Below are 15,790 nucleotides of genomic sequence, written 5' to 3' on the forward strand. Positions count from 1 at the left end.
ATAGGGAAGTCATATACCTAGGAAATTCAAAGAAAGAATACCTCTGTCCTCTCATTAAATATTAGTATTAAATCAAGGAGTGGGGGGGGAGGGAAGGTAAAGTGTGTACAGCCTTTCACATGTGATTTTTTAAGATCAAGAACTCTAAGGGATTTTATTTAACCTCTTGATATGATGCCAATTAGAGCTCTCTGGACATGAAGGGGAGGGGGCAATTCTTGGTCCTACAAGTATATGATTTTGACTGGCATGTGCTTTCCATGAGACTCCAGCTGAAACACAAAATAGAATGAGATTAATAATCTCATTTTGAAACTTTTTACTCAAAAGTCCTTCCCAAATCATTACAACTCAAAGAAAACTTATACACTCGAATACAGCTTGAGTTTAACTATTAGTCAACAGAAAGCCTTAAGACTGCGAGATCTTTTTTAAATGTAGGTTATGTCATATTTTGGGAGATGAAATCCATCCCCCATCCCAAAGCAAAATCTGCTGTATTTACAAAATACAAAAAGACATCTAGATTTTGTTGTAGGTAAACAATTAATAGATAATAAGTAAATTAATAAAGTGTTTCAGCCATTGGAGGTCAACACATTAGTCATCTACTTAGATCAAAGATAAGCCAGGGCTCTTTTGGGTCAAATTCCTGATGAATGAGAAACTGGATGAGTGTCAGGCTGGAAATGTTTCACCTAGTGCATCACTCTTTGGGCGTGGCTCGAAAGTTTGGAGCCATCTCTGAGAGTGGGGGGTAGGGAGTGCTTCCCTAATTGGGCAACAGGTCATCAGGACAGGATGGCTAAAGAATCTTGTAGAGCAGGTACTGAGAACAGGAAGAACCAGATCCCAGGGCTAACATCAACAGGGACCTGAGGTAGCTTCTGCCAGGGTCTGACCAGAACAGAGCGACATAGTTGGTGTAGGGGTATGACGTGTGGTGGGAACCGGAATATATTCCTGGCTGAATTGGGGAAAGTGGATATTTCCTCCCTACCTTTTGTTACTTCATTTGTGTTGAAGCCTGGAAAGAGGCTAGGAAACACTGAACTAGCCTTTAGTTGGAAAGGAAAAAGCATAGAATCAGTCCCCGAAACTTTCAGGGTAGGCAGTGCATTATCTTAAAGAAAGAGCAGATGCCTATAGCATACAGGGAATGAATAAAAGCTGGCAGGGAGGGGAGCTTTCTAGGCAATCTGGAAACTTGGTAATGACAGCTTTCTAACATCCTGGCACACCACAGACCATACTAGGTGCTTCACATACATTATCTCCAACCCTGTACAGCAGATTTCATTACCTTGTTTTTATACAGGAAACTGAGGCTCAGAGGAATTACATACGGTCACACAAAAACTGCCAAGTGAATGCAGGCTTGTCCAACCTCAAGTAATTACTGAAGTAAATAATTTTTCTCTCCCTCTCTTCCTCCCTCCTTCCCTTCCATTCTTCCTCCTTTACCTCTTCAGGGCTATGTTGGGAAGAGCACATCTGTAAAATCTCTTTTATATGGAAGGTCTTAGTTTTCCTAAGAACATATCTCAATTGGGCTTTATTTCTCTACAGGAGCTAATTTGATCCGATATTCTCAAGTTTCTATTTCAAACTTACTGTCCAAACCTAGTCTACATATACTCTGGAGACTCTCAGATCAATTTATAATTGATACAGGTCTAACACCTGGAGTAAAGGGGCCAAAATAGCTGTATCTGACCATATCTTTCTTTTATGTCTAGTGATGGTAAAAGAAAATCATATTTAACTGACCATCTGTTTAATTAGAACTCCGATGGCCTGTGCCTAATTGTGTTAGCCTAGCTACCGATGGTTGTATGGCATGTGACGGCTGCTCTGGTGATTGCCTTCTTCTGTGTTTTTGCTCTTATGACTCAGGGCGGTTTAAAATATCCCTGGGCTTAATACAGTTTCAGAAGCTGATTTCCAAAGGACAGTAATCACCTTAAAATAGAAGCTTTTAAAATGGCATTATTGCTCCTCAACAGGAGGGGGGTTTTTAGTCTGCCTATTATGACACTGCCACATATGGACAGTAGCGGAGTAGGGTTCCCAGCCAGATCCCCAAAGGGAAAAACTACAAAAGGAACCTGTAAAACTGTCAATGAATGTTTTCCTAGTTCTCTCCTATTTTCAATGCATTTTGCCACAGCTCAATTTTTTCCTCTGGTAGCTCAAGAATATATTATACCCACCATGGGAACAGGACTAGTCTTCCAGTTTTTAGCAGATTAAATATATGTTAAACCATTTTACTGTGTGACCTGGCAAAAGTCACTTTATCTTTCTGGGCCTCAGTGTACTCGTGTAAAAGGAGATTAAACTAGATATCTAAGGGCCCTTCTATCTCTGAAGTACTACATGAACCCAGGTTCTACTAACAAACCTGTGATAATACTTTAATGGGACGTACAGACTATCTGAAGTGAGCACAATCCCATCACTAGAAAAACTGTTTAAACTTTGCATTTTTCTTTCCCAAAATACATGCTTTCACTCATATCTGAGAGCCCAATGCACAGCTCAAAGACTAAACACCTAGTTCCTGATCAAAGGTTGAGGTGGAGTTCAGATCCAAGCTCTGTTACAGTGGCTTCCTGGGCTAAATGCATGTGGGTGCTGAGGACATAACTCAGCCATGGCACAGTTATGTGGGTGAAGAGAGAGACTGTACTCCACAGGCTTCTGAATATTTCTTTATTTCAAAGTAAGTAGATGGTCTTGGGTAAAAATCTTAATTTGGCCTTACTCACGGGCAGAGAGCAACAGGAAGCACATTGAGTGACAATACTGAAAAGGAACTCTGCAAAGGGGGAAATAAGGATGGAAGTCAAAGTTTCCTTAGTAGGTTTCCCCGATTACCTACACTGCTGTAGAAAACTTTCCAGAGCTTGTGCAGTCACAGACTTTTTTTTGCATTCGCAGAATTTTATAAAACATGTTAGCAACAATGACTCAGCTTTTAGTGAAACACACACTTTGACCTGGAAAAGGCCCAATACCTGATGTAGTCAATGCTTCCTAGAGCTAAACTATAGGCTAGTCTTTCAATCACACAGATTTTAGCTAGACTGTAGTTTTTCAATCATAATAGGTTTCAGGGTTGAGCTTGGGGAAAACAAAAACAAAAACAAACCTGTCCTGAAATGAAAAACAAAACCAAACCACTTGCTTTGCATTCACATTAAACTGGGTTTTATTCCTGACTTTATCACTTACTAAGTAACATTTTGGCAAAATATAAAACCCCACTGGGCCTCCATTTCTTCATCTGTAGAATGGGGATAATACAATCCACCCGAAGGGCTACTGTGATTAGCAAATATATGTAAAACATTATGCACACCATAGGAGTTCAGTAAATGCTGAGTGGTAGTGTCTTCCTCCACCTCATTTAAATAACAAGCAGCAACCCTGTACACAGCCTCCCTCCTGTCAACTCACATATTAGTAAAATAAACTAAAGCACAGAAAATAAACAAAATATCTAGAGTGGCCATATATGCTTTAATTGGTTCTTGGTCACAGAAGAATCCCTTAAGTCCATCCCTAGCTAGCCTACTTCCTTCCTAGACAAAAAGCCAAACCTACAACAGAGCTCAAATAGAAATTAGTAAAGAGAGGCTGTTGCAAGCAGCTCAGTAACAGTGTGGAGATATGGAAAGGAGAAAAAACAAATTTTATAAAAAGCAGACAAAACAAATTTTATAAAAAGCAGACAAAAGAAATTTAAAGAGCAAGCTGTCTCGGACTGTTTACTGTAGAGGCACATAAACTATCACTCTCACTGACCTGACAGTATCACTGAGCTAGACTAGAACACCACTGTTCTATACTATTTCCAATCATGTTAAGGTTCAGTGTATTATTCTGTTAAAAGAAGGTAGAGAAATTCTCTAAAAATGCTTAAAATGTGAAAGTTTTGATTCTTAAGAATATGCTTCAATGTGTAGGAAAATTTCACTTACATGAAATGGTTCAAAGATCAACAAAATTAAGTATATTTACTGGTTAAGAACATGTAACACAGGAGAAATTTCTAACTGCTCAATACATGGGAAATACTGGTACAAACAAAATAGCTGAGTCAAACAGCTGTGACATTTCTGCTCCCTTTCTTGGGGAAAAAAGGCTTTCTTTCTTCAAGATTCGTTTTAAGGAAAGACCATTCTTAAAGTTTAAGTGATATGACAAAAGTGAGATTATACATTATACTATGTCTTCCCTGGCTCTCCAAGCTTTACCTCTGTTTTTGAAAATTCTTAAGTTTTTTTCTTCTTTTTTTTTTTTTTTTAAAGATTTTATTTATTTATTTGAGAGAGAGAGAGAGAGACAGTGACAGAGATAGCGAGAGAGAGCACAAGCCGGGAGGAGAGTGAGAAGCAGGCTCCTACTGAGCCGGGACCCATGCAGGAGGCTCTGGGATCATGACCTGAGCCAAAGGCAGCCGCCCAACCGAATGAGCCACCCAAGAGCCCCGAAATTCTTAAGTTTTCTTTATTCTCTCTTTATTCCATAAAACTAATCATTTACCCACTACAGAGAACCCAAAATGCAATGAAAGAAATGCACTTCTCGTTACCTCACAAGTGGTTTGGACTTGATTCTTATAATGAGGTTATAATGACCAGCTAAAAGTTCTGTCCTGTCCCTGGATTATTTTAAATTGGTACAAAGGTGGGAATTTTGGGAAATTGGGAAACCTGTTTCCCAATTTGGGGAACCTGTTTTTCCTCTATGATTTTCTCATACTGGCCTACATCTGACTTGAAGACATAACAAGCTCTATATGAATTTTAAGCTCTGAAGGATTTAAAAACTGGTATGTTTTACCATCCATTCAAAATAAAGGGGTCAAAGCAGGCGATTGGTTTTTTGTTTTTGTTTTTCAGCATATGACTGCGGGAGGACTGGGTCTCCATGTTCAGAGGGGTCTATTTTAATAGCAGCAGAAGCAGCTGCTACCTAACATCAACTGAGTACTCACAGGACCAGGCACTGAGCTATGTGCTTTACATAAATTATTCCCTTTAGATGTCACAATAACCTTATGAAGAACTGTTATTATTCCTATGTTATAGATGAGGAAACTAAGACTTTGAGAGGTTTAGAAACTTGCCCAGTTTTCAAGGTTAGCAAGTGGCAGAACTAGAATTTGAACTTGGGAGTTAGGTTTCACACTGTACAAAAGATCAGATGTTTTATTTTTTATTTTTTTAAAGATTTTATTTATTTATTTGAGAAAGAGAGAGAATGAGAGATAGAAAGCATGAGAGGGAAGAGGGTCAGAGGGAGAAGCAGACTCCCTGCTGAGCAGGAAGACCGATGTGGGACTCGATCCCAGGACTCCAGGATCATGACCTGAGCCTAAGGTAGTCGCTTAACCAACTGAGCCACCCAGGCGCCCCCAGATGTTTTATTTTTAGAGTCCATTTGAATATCTGTTAGACTGCTCACTTTAGATATTGTCTTTTAAGTATATGAAAGAATATACAAAATAATGAAATAATAAATAGTAATATATTTGCTTTTATTAAAAACTTCATTTCTCTCTCCCATACTCACTTTTCTTTTCATCTCCCTTAAAGTCTTAGAATTAGGTCAGAATTAGTTAGAATTGAAGAATGAAGAGGCAGGGCTTAATTACTAATATTTTCACCATCTGAAAACAGCGTGCTGCTGTAACTTCTCTCAGAGCTAATGGATACACAGGAACAATTTATTTCAAACCCTGAGATTATCTCATAAAAGCAAACTTAAAAAAAAATCACTGTTTTTTAAAAAAGAGGTCAAACGGACCTTAAGAGATCATGTGTTCAACCTTTGATATTACAGGATAAGTAATGAGGATTCCCTCGAGTTAGTATTTGGGATAGGACCAAAACCCAGGTCTTTCAAGGCCTGCTCCGACCTGTGGCTTCTGTAAAACTGGTCCTTAATCTGTATCAATGAGGTGGCCTGTCTCTGGCTGAGAGAGTTTGGATCTGAATGAGTACTGTATGGGAGATATTATTTCTCTCTGCATGGGATAGAAACAAGGGGAAAAAACATGTTTTTAGAGAACTAAGAGTGGTCTAATATGAATATGGAGTATAATACGAAACAGGGAAAGACCAGCTTCTCTACCTTTAGCACAGATATGACTCAAAGCAGTTAGCCCTTTGAGAATTCTCTAACGACTGTAGAAACATTTCATGTTTAAGTCCACGCCCATTGAAACATCTGCCAATTCATAACAAAGGTAACAGACGTGCTTATCTGGGTATACTTTCAGTCTAATCTCTCTACACCAATTGTCCACATAAGTGTGTTTAAGGTCAAATACCTACAGTGTTCATTACATTTTAGCCAGGCTATATATTTGATTTTTCTTAGATTTCTTAGAGTTCAGAGGGTTATAGATCTTTTGAATTCAGTGTAGTATAGTTATAGGTTGCAATGATTTGTGGTTCTGTGATTATAAATAAATAGGTAGAATGCCTTAGAGAGCTTGGGCTTCATGTGAAAGTCCTAAACTGGAATGGAAGACTGGAGACCTACCGTAATCATCTTCCCCTGACCCCAATGTTTCATTGGCGTATGATCTCAGGAGTCATTTAACTTTGCTGTGCCTCTATTTTGCTCTCTATGATAGAACTATGGGGATGTTATATGACATATCTAAAGTGTTCTGGATGCTATAAAAAAAAAGATACTCTACACAGATCTTTTCGCAGTTCCCTTCAACAATTTAGAATTTTAATTACATATAACTTACCTATATCGCTCCTCCTGTAAGGCCTGCATTATTAATGAATAGTCTCTCTGATAATGTTCCTTGAGGGTCTCAAAGGATTCCTCTAGTCTGGCCTGTGTTTCCCGGATCTCCTGGATCTCATGTAGTAGTGCATCAAATCCTGAGCTCTGCATGTCCAGGGTGTTTGTTTTGGAGCTGGATGCTCCTACAGCAATGCCTCCAGTGGTGCTGTTGGCTCCCACTGAGCCTGAAGTGGCACTAGAACAATCTTCCTCACTACCATATTTTGGGCTTGACTGAAAGTTTGAAATCACCCCCAAAGCCTTCCCCCCATCATCCACTTGCCCTTCCTCTAAAGAGTCCTTCAGGTTAGGGATATTGTCTGCACTGCCAAATTTATTCCGAATTAGTGAGGCAATCTCTCTGGGTTTTGAGACCACGGCCCCTGCTGCTGAATGGGTCGCCTGGGAGAAGCTAGAAAGTCCACCTTTGACACTGTCCACCACACCTTCACTGAAGCCAGTCACCTTTGCTCCCACATCCTTCAGACCCTGGTGCATGTCCCTGAAGACATCCTTCGGCTGCCGAGGAATCCCATTCTGCTCCACCTCTCGGAGCTTCCTGTGGTAGTGCTCAAGTTTCTTTTGTAGCTGGAGGATAGTTTGGGCAGATTTCTGGTTCTTCTTCTCAAAGACCTGCTTGATTCGGGCAGCCTGCTGCTTGTCTGCACTGTTGGCAAGCTTCAAGTACTCAGCAACGTTGTCGTCCCGGGCTGTTTGTGCAATCTTGATCTGTTCTGTGAGCTTCAGGATTTTCTGCTGCAGGTGAGCAATAGCAGCCTTTGTGCGCTGAGGGTCTGGTGTTCCATCCACAGAGTCTGTGTGGATGCTGCCATCGGTGCTGGAGGCCACTGCACTGGAAGTCTGGGCGAGGCTGCTTACTTCCAATCGCTCGATCTAGTGTAAAAATAAGTGGATGTTAGAAGGAGCCCAAGAGGACTACCTCTCCAGAATCAATAAACCAAATGTATTGAAAATTTACAAACTCTCAGATCTTGGCATAGATAGTTGACCTAATACCTCCTGTCCTGTACAACTCCCATGTCCCTTTTGGATACTGTCCTTATACAAGTATACCTTACACAAAACAGACATATGAAAAAAGATTTGCACAAGATGTAAACTGGAGGTATTCTTCCTTTATTAGAGAATTTATTACAGTATTTCTTTAAATAACAAGGCTCCCCTAGTTGTTTATATTTTTTTAAAGATTTTATTTATTTGAGAGAGAAAGAGAGAGCAAGCAAGCACAAGTGGGGGAAGGGCAGAGGGAGAGGGAGAAGCAGACTCCCCGCTGAGCAGGGAGCCTCACGCGGGGCTCAACCCCAGAGCCCTGGGATCATGACCTGAGCCAAAGGCAGATGCTTAACCAACTGAGTCACCCAGGTGCCCCCGCTAGTGGGTTTAAATCATGATTTTATTCACATTCTTCACACATACTTTTGTGAAACAAGGTACATCTGCATTTCAATTTAATTATATGAAAATCATTTTAGTATTCAGACATCACTATAATTCCAATCCATGCTCTCAGATTATGGTCATCCAAAATGCTGGTGAGAATAGGTATTTTACCTGCTAGACATAAAAATCCAATTCTTATCAGTGTCTTTTTAACCCCAAGTATGTCAAGGGTAATGGGATTATTCTCTCTCTAATAGGGACACTCAACTGGTAGCTGCAGACAGGTGAAGGTAAGAATGAAAAGGTACTACTCCAAGTGCCAAGGATGAATGTAGTATACTCTTAGAGTTAATATCCCGGATCACAAGTACTGTGATATACTTGGGCAAGAAAAGTGAATACTCAGGGAGAGAGACAGTAAGAGGTAAGAAATTAAGCAAGTCAACAACTAAGTTCAGGCCTTTTGGAGCTCAACTTTTGTGAGTTCTATCCAATAAAAGGTTTTTTTTTAGACAAGGGACTCTTAAACACACACAATGACTATCCTTCATATGGGTGAGCAACCATTCAAAGGAGATGAAGAAAAAGACAAGCTGCTCAGATCTGAAAACTGAAATTGTCCTATTTCAAAGCCATTAGCCAAAGCTGGGGAGAGGTCAGGTTTCCGAAACTCAGGAGAGAAAACCTAAGGTGTAGCTTGTCATGAACTGGAGTAGGGCTCATGTAAAAAGTCTGTAGAAACTGCTCTCTATTGGACAGTAACATAAATAAATAATAAAAGAACCATCTCAGGGCATTTGGGTGGCTCAGTTGGGGTTAGTTAAGCGTCTGCCTTCAGCTCAGGTCATGATCCCAGGGTCCTGGGATTGAGCCTCACATGGGGCTCCCTGCTCAGCAGGGAGTCTCCTTCCTCTCCTTCTGCCCTTGCCCCTGCTCTGCTCGCTGTCAAATAAATAAATAAATAAATAAATAAATAAATAAATAAATAAATAAAATCTTACAAAAAAAAAAAAAAAGAACCATCTCAGGGTAATAAAAATGCCCAGTATGAGTGTCAAATTACCAATTTACCATCTTGGAGATTAAGATCATATCCCTTTTAGGGGCACCTGAGTGGCTCAGCTGGTTAAGCGACTGCCTTCGGCTCAGGTCATGATCCTGGAGTCCCGGGATCAAGTCCCGCATCGGGCTCCCTGCTCATCAGGGAGTCTGCTTCTCCCTCTGACCCTCCCCCCTCTCATGCTCTATCTCATTCTCTCTCTCAAATAAATAAAATAAAATAAAATCTTTAAAAAAAAAAAAAAGATCATATCCCTTTTACTTGGTCCTCATCCCTAGATCTGTAACCAGCAGCAATCTGGTAAAAGAACTGTATATAGGTTACCCTCATATTTTAAAAATGTGAATTACATTTTTGTGATAATATACCAAATCTGAAATATTTGTGAAATACTGATATTTAACTTGTCAAGTCTTTTTTTCATCTTGGTTGTATCTCCTCAGTTTGCCATCTGAGCAGGAATTATGGTGATCTCTAACTCCAAAACTATTAGTTTATTAGTGGAAAGTTCATTACTGGAATTAACATATTACTATTGATGTGAATAAAAACATAGTATTTCCTTTTTAGATGAACAAATGAGAAATAATGTGCATTTAAATAAAATCAAAAGATAATTTAAAACTGAAATGAAGAGCAAAATGACATTATGTTCCACTAATAACAAAAATGTCCAGAATAGTTTAGGGACTAGCACAATAATTATTTTGCATAACTTCCTCCATCTGCCCCATTTTTAGGTGCAAGCTAACAAGCAATGAAAGGGCCAGAGGGAAGCAGCAGAAAGAATGAGCCAGTTCCAGATAACCACGTTGCCAAGAGTTGAAAAAGGAGCTTCCAGAAACCCACTTTCTTCAGTGCCTTACAGTCACTCTCTTAAGTTGTACAGGGTTCCTACTGTGTGATTTTCTTTCTAAATGGGATTTCAGATCCCACAACTACAGTATGTAGTAGACCCTGATTGTGTACTTATGTTTAATAGCTCAAAATCTACCACAGGAAAGAAAAGCAAATATAAAATACCACTGATTCAAGACTACAAGCTCATTTTTATCTAGTTTTCTTAGGTTCTTTGCTATTAGTTTGAGTATCACCTTACATGCAGTCTATTGTCAAAAGAAGTGCAGATATAGAAGTCAAGTTTAATTATTACTCAGGGAGGATAAATATTGATCATACTGGTGACAATATGGCTTTGGTACCAGAATCAAAGTTTTATTATGTCTCTAAATTTGAAAAAACACAACAAAATTTCAATGTAATTTTTTTTTACAAATGATCACAGTTGAGTTCTGATTTTATTTCCCCACACAGTAACTAAAGTAAACCAGACTTTATTTATTTATTTAAAGATTTTATTTATTTATTTGACAGAGAGAGAACACAGATAGAGTGGCAGGCAGAGGGAGAGGGAGAAGCAGGCTCTCCGCTGAGCAGGGAGCCTGATGGGGGCTCGATCCCAGGGCCCCGGGATCATGACCTGAGCCGAAGGCAGACGCTCAACCGACTGAGCCACCCAGGCGCCCCAAACCAGACTATCTTTAATCTGACTTCTGTCCTACCTAGGCTGTTTGGGGCCACACTACATCCTACCAGTATATGACTCCCACTTAAGAGTCATCAATATCCCTCCAAGAGTACATCTGACAGAACCCACTGTTCTCAGCCTCCAAAGAAAATGAATCCACAGCTTCAGCAGGAGGGTAGTTTAACACCTGAAACCATGAATCACTTGATTAATCAGTAACTTTTCCCAATTTGTCAAGCACTATCTTCAAAAAGGAAGGAGACGGAAGAGGCAGAAATTGGGGGGGGGGGGGCACGGAAAAAAAGGGGAGAAGAAGAAGAGGAAGAGAGGTGGCAAGAAAAAGATACACTGAACTACAGAATTACAGGACAGGGGCTGTGAATACCCTCTGGGTATCTTTCGAGCTATGAACAAAAGCCCTTAGAGGTAAGAATACTTGGCCGTGAGTTATAAATGCACCAATTGAAAAGTGGATCTCTTTTTCAAAAGCCTTTGCTGGCATATTAGGCTATCCATATATAACAAAATAAAATTAGATTCCTACCCTCATTCCAGACAGGCAACTAAATTGCAAATGTCAAAAGCAAATTTTAAACCTTTTAGAAGGTAGTATTGGAAAATATGGGGGGAAGGATTTTCTTAAACATACATGAAAAGGCACAAATCAGAAACAAAATTATTGAATCTGGCTACATTTAGTGTAATGAAGTACGGATTCTGGCATAAAACTGCTTGGGTTCAAATCTAGCTTTGCTACTTACTACTAGTCACGTGAGCTTGGTTGGGCAAGTTACTTCTGCATCTATTTCATCAACTGTAAAATGGAGATAATACTAATACCCATTTCAGAAGACTGTTTTGAGGATGAAATAAATAAATGAACATAAAAGTGCTCAAAAACTGTCCTGGGCACAGAGTAAGCAGTTAGTACTGGCTATTATTTTTGTACCATTCTATGTGATTCTTTTTAAAAATTCAAATATTAAAAGATTCTAGAATATACTTCAAGATCTTTCGCATTTCAGGCATAATCATGTGAGATAGAGTCTGAACCAAAGGAATAATGTAATTCAACACTACAGTAAAAGTAATAATAGTCACTTTTCCTCCTTCCTTTTTTTTTTTTTTTTAATAATTAGTCACCTTTCTTGACTGTAGTCTTGTGGCTAGGCAGCTGACTAGCTAGCTAGCTAATCTTCCAAAGCTCACAACAACCCTACAGAGTAGACATTGTTATCACTACTTTACAAATGAACTGTGAGGCGCTTCCTAACTACCTTATCACGTGGCAGTTTGACAAACAGCAGCAGCAATATTACCTACTCAGTAGGGCTTCGTGTGACCATAGCCTGAGGGCTTTCAAGAGTGATCATACCCCCTAGTATAGCAAGTCCCAGCCACTTATGGCTGGGGATAGAATTAATTTGTATAGAGAAAAGTGAGGACCAAAACCCAGTCAATTAAATATATTTTGACTAGTTATTATAAACTAGGCAATGCGCTACACAGCTAGGGGTATGGTCAGAGCCACAATTCATTATCTAGCTGTTGCTGTAACAGCAGATATGCTGCTTTGCTTGCATTTTGTCTTTTCCTATTAAGAATTCATTAGCCAGGGGGCATGCGACTCTTGATCTTGGGGTTGTGGGTTCGAGCCCCACGATGGGTATAGAGATTACTTAAAAATAAAACCTTTAAAAAAAAAGGAATTCATTTGTCAGGCTTAAATTATCTATTAACAGATCTGAATTAATTGATCAGAAAAAAGCCCAAGAGAAAATTTAAACAGCAACACCTCAAAACAATTAATCAGGGGCAGAATAGAGCCCATCTTGGAGAAAGATTTGGCAAAGTTTTATAATGGCTTACAATTTTCATTTGCAAATGCATTAAAGATCTGTTTACTTTCTCTGAGTGTATGAAAATGTCAGAACATGGCAGCACCCAGCTTTGAGAACAATCACATATGAGGAAACATAGTGGAAAGAGCAGTGACAGGAGTAGAAGGACCTGGGTTCAGACCTGGCTTTGCCAACTTACTAGCTAGGTGTCTTTGGGTCACCTTCTTGTTCTTGAGCCTAAGTTTTCTCATCTATACAATGGGGTTATTTTCTCATGAGATTATTTGAAAAAAATGTTAAACGTATGTAAAATCAGATTATGACTGCCAAACATGGTGAACGTTCAAGAAGTCACCCTTTTCTATTGCTTACTTGGTTCATTACTCAAAATCTAAGTACATATTTGTAACTAGAAAAGATTCAGAAATTCTTGACTTGACATCACTATCTTCAATAAAGGCCAACAGCCCAATCCTATCTACTTAATGGAATGAAATAATTTTATATATGCTTTCTAGAGTATATCAGCTCTCTTTCAGGAAATCTCTGCACTATTTATTTACACTAAATAATCCACATCATTTCCGAGAAAAATGAAGAAGGCATTTTAAGGTAAAAGAAGGAGGAGGTGGAAAGTGGGGAAGTTTTTGTAATTAATCTGAAAACAAACAGAATTTGAACCATGTTAGTTTTTCTGAAAGTGGATCTTTTCCAAGGCCAATTTCATAGAATGGGTTGTGCAGCAGCTTTTGCAAATTCATACGTAGGCACCTGCAGATCCAGCTCCATTCTTCTTCCAAAATCTTTATCTCACAGATATGGGGCCATGGTTTTGAACCAAAATTGGAGTGTGTGGCTTAATTCAAGTGCACTTAGTGGGGGGCAAAAGGATAGAATGTTTGATTTTTGGGAGACCACCCCCCAAATCCAATACAAATTGTAACCCCTAAAGATTCATAATCTTGGTTTTAAGAACTGCACAGAAATCTATCTTCTAATCAATGATAAACAGAAAGATGCGTCATATAAATTTTTCTTTTTCTGCCAGGCAGGTTGTACTGAGAAGGTACAACAGAGGAAAAAGTCCTGCCTTAGAAGTTACACAGCTCTGCCTTTGAATGTTGTAGCATCATCTCCCTGAGGCTTGCCTTTTCCAACATCCCCAACACCTTATTCTTTTATTTTTTTAAGATTTTTTATTTATTTATTTGACAGAGGCAGAGATAGCAAGAGCAGGAACACGAGCAGGGGGAGTGGGAGCGGGAGAAGCAGGCTTCCCGCTGAGCAGGGAGCCCAATGCGGGGCTTGATCCCAGGACCCTGGGATCATGACCTGAGCCGAAGGCAGACGCTTAATGACTGAGCCACCCAGGCGCCCCCCCAACACCTTATTCTTAACAAAAAGAAAAGAAATCTCACAGTCTACTTGCACTTTGTTCAAAGTATATATTCATTATGGGAAGACTTTTCACCTATTTCCAGTGTCTCACTGTAGAAATGACATGCCCTTCCCCTCTCACAGTAAGCACAACTCTGTTGATCAATCTCTCATGTATAATTCTGACTGACATTTAGTCCACTGTGGAATGAAGTAGTAGAAAATAAAAATGAACTAAGTTCCACTAGCCCATATCCAGCAAGCTTTTTCTCTAAGCATTCCATTTTTACTTCAGAACTAAAAACCAAGATTCAATGTATGGGCTTAAAAACAAACCTTTTTACTTGTCACAAAGATTTTTTTCTCACTTGATAAAATAATCCTTGGGCAGAATGGAGCATTTCCTGTAAGTTCTAGGGGTCACTTTTTCATATTTTACACAGAACTCTGGTTATATGCAACAGCCTTGGGTTCTACAGAGATTTGTCTGGACCACCCCAGAGGGGAATAGTGGAAGCAAGTGAGCAGGGCTCCTGATTACCTCTGTTTTCATCTATTTTATCTGGGTATTCTGGGGAAAGTTTGCTTAGAAAAATAAAATGATGTTTTACTGCTTAATTTTTAAAAGTTTGAAAAATCAGTGATATACAAATATTATACTCATGATGATAATCCTGGCCACTTCTTCTTTTTTTTAAAGATTTTATTTATCCATTTGCTAGAGAAAGAGAGCATGGGCGAGAGAGTGAGCGAGAGCACAAGCAGGGGGAGCTGCAGGCAGAGGGAGAAGCAGGCTCCCTGTGGAGCAAGGAGCCTGATGCGGGACTCAATCCCAGGACCCTAAAATCATGACCTGTGCCGAAGGCAGCCGCTTAACCGACTGAGCCACCCAGGCGTCCCAATCCTGGCCACTTCTAAATCTGGCACTATAGCTTGTCTCAAACTTCATTTTTGTACAAAGAACACTTAAGGCCCCACAAGCTTTTCTACACTCAGCACTTTTCAGGCCCATTTTCCATAAAGAACAAAGTTTTAAAATCATCTCATGGGTGATATCGCACATGTGAAAATGAGTAGAAGACATGCTCACTGAAATGCGAATTCCAATGGAGTTTGCTCACCAGTTTTGTGGCTAAAGATCCTACCACATGCCTCACAAAATGACAAAAAACTTTATCATGGATTCCTTGGGAATAATGGAAACCTTAAATTTAAATCCACAAATACTAAGGGTCACACCTGTAATTTGGTTCTTGTGACATGGCATGCTGTTTCACACCTCCAGGCTTCTGTCCATACAGTCCAGGGCATGTTCTTTTCTTTTCTGGCTAACTTCTACTCATCCTTTAAGACCCAGTTCAGGTATAACCTCCTCCAGGATATCTTTCCTGACAATCTCCCTCTCCCAGCTGGATTAATGGCTTTCTTCATTCATATTCCCATATACCTAAACATATACCTCTCTCAATGTTCTTATCATATTATGTTGAAATGACTGTTTGGGTGTCTTGCCTCTACTGACCTAAGTTCCTGAGGATAGGGATCAAGTCACATTCATCTTTGTATTCCAAGAAGCTAGCACAATGCTTCGTGCAAAGATACCCAGTAAATGTTTAATATAAATGCTCACTAGCTTCTCCTTAACATGATCCTTCTAGATCTCATATGTCATACAAGTGACTGAGCCTATGTTACTACAAATGGAATAAACGCCAGAATTTTTGTAAGAAAAATAGCTTCCAATAGATGATACTCATCCCTCCAAGG

The 15,790-nt window shown here is 39.5% G+C and overlaps 1 protein-coding gene across 9 annotated transcripts in view; it reads right to left on the reverse strand.

The window, feature by feature from the left end:
- The window catches only part of TMCC1 (transmembrane and coiled-coil domain family 1), a 251,422-nt gene that overhangs the window by 17,083 nt on the left and 218,549 nt on the right, over positions 1 to 15,790 (reverse strand). For all 9 annotated transcript variants that reach the window (XM_027584064.2, XM_027584070.2, XM_027584066.2 and 6 more), the window contains one exon: positions 6,776 to 7,710. In XM_027584064.2, coding sequence (XP_027439865.1) covers positions 6,776 to 7,710 — 935 coding nt within the window. The remainder of the gene's footprint in view (positions 1 to 6,775; positions 7,711 to 15,790) is intronic.

This window comes from Zalophus californianus, chromosome 1 (genome assembly GCF_009762305.2).
Source record: "Zalophus californianus isolate mZalCal1 chromosome 1, mZalCal1.pri.v2, whole genome shotgun sequence".
NCBI lineage: Eukaryota > Metazoa > Chordata > Mammalia > Carnivora > Otariidae > Zalophus > Zalophus californianus.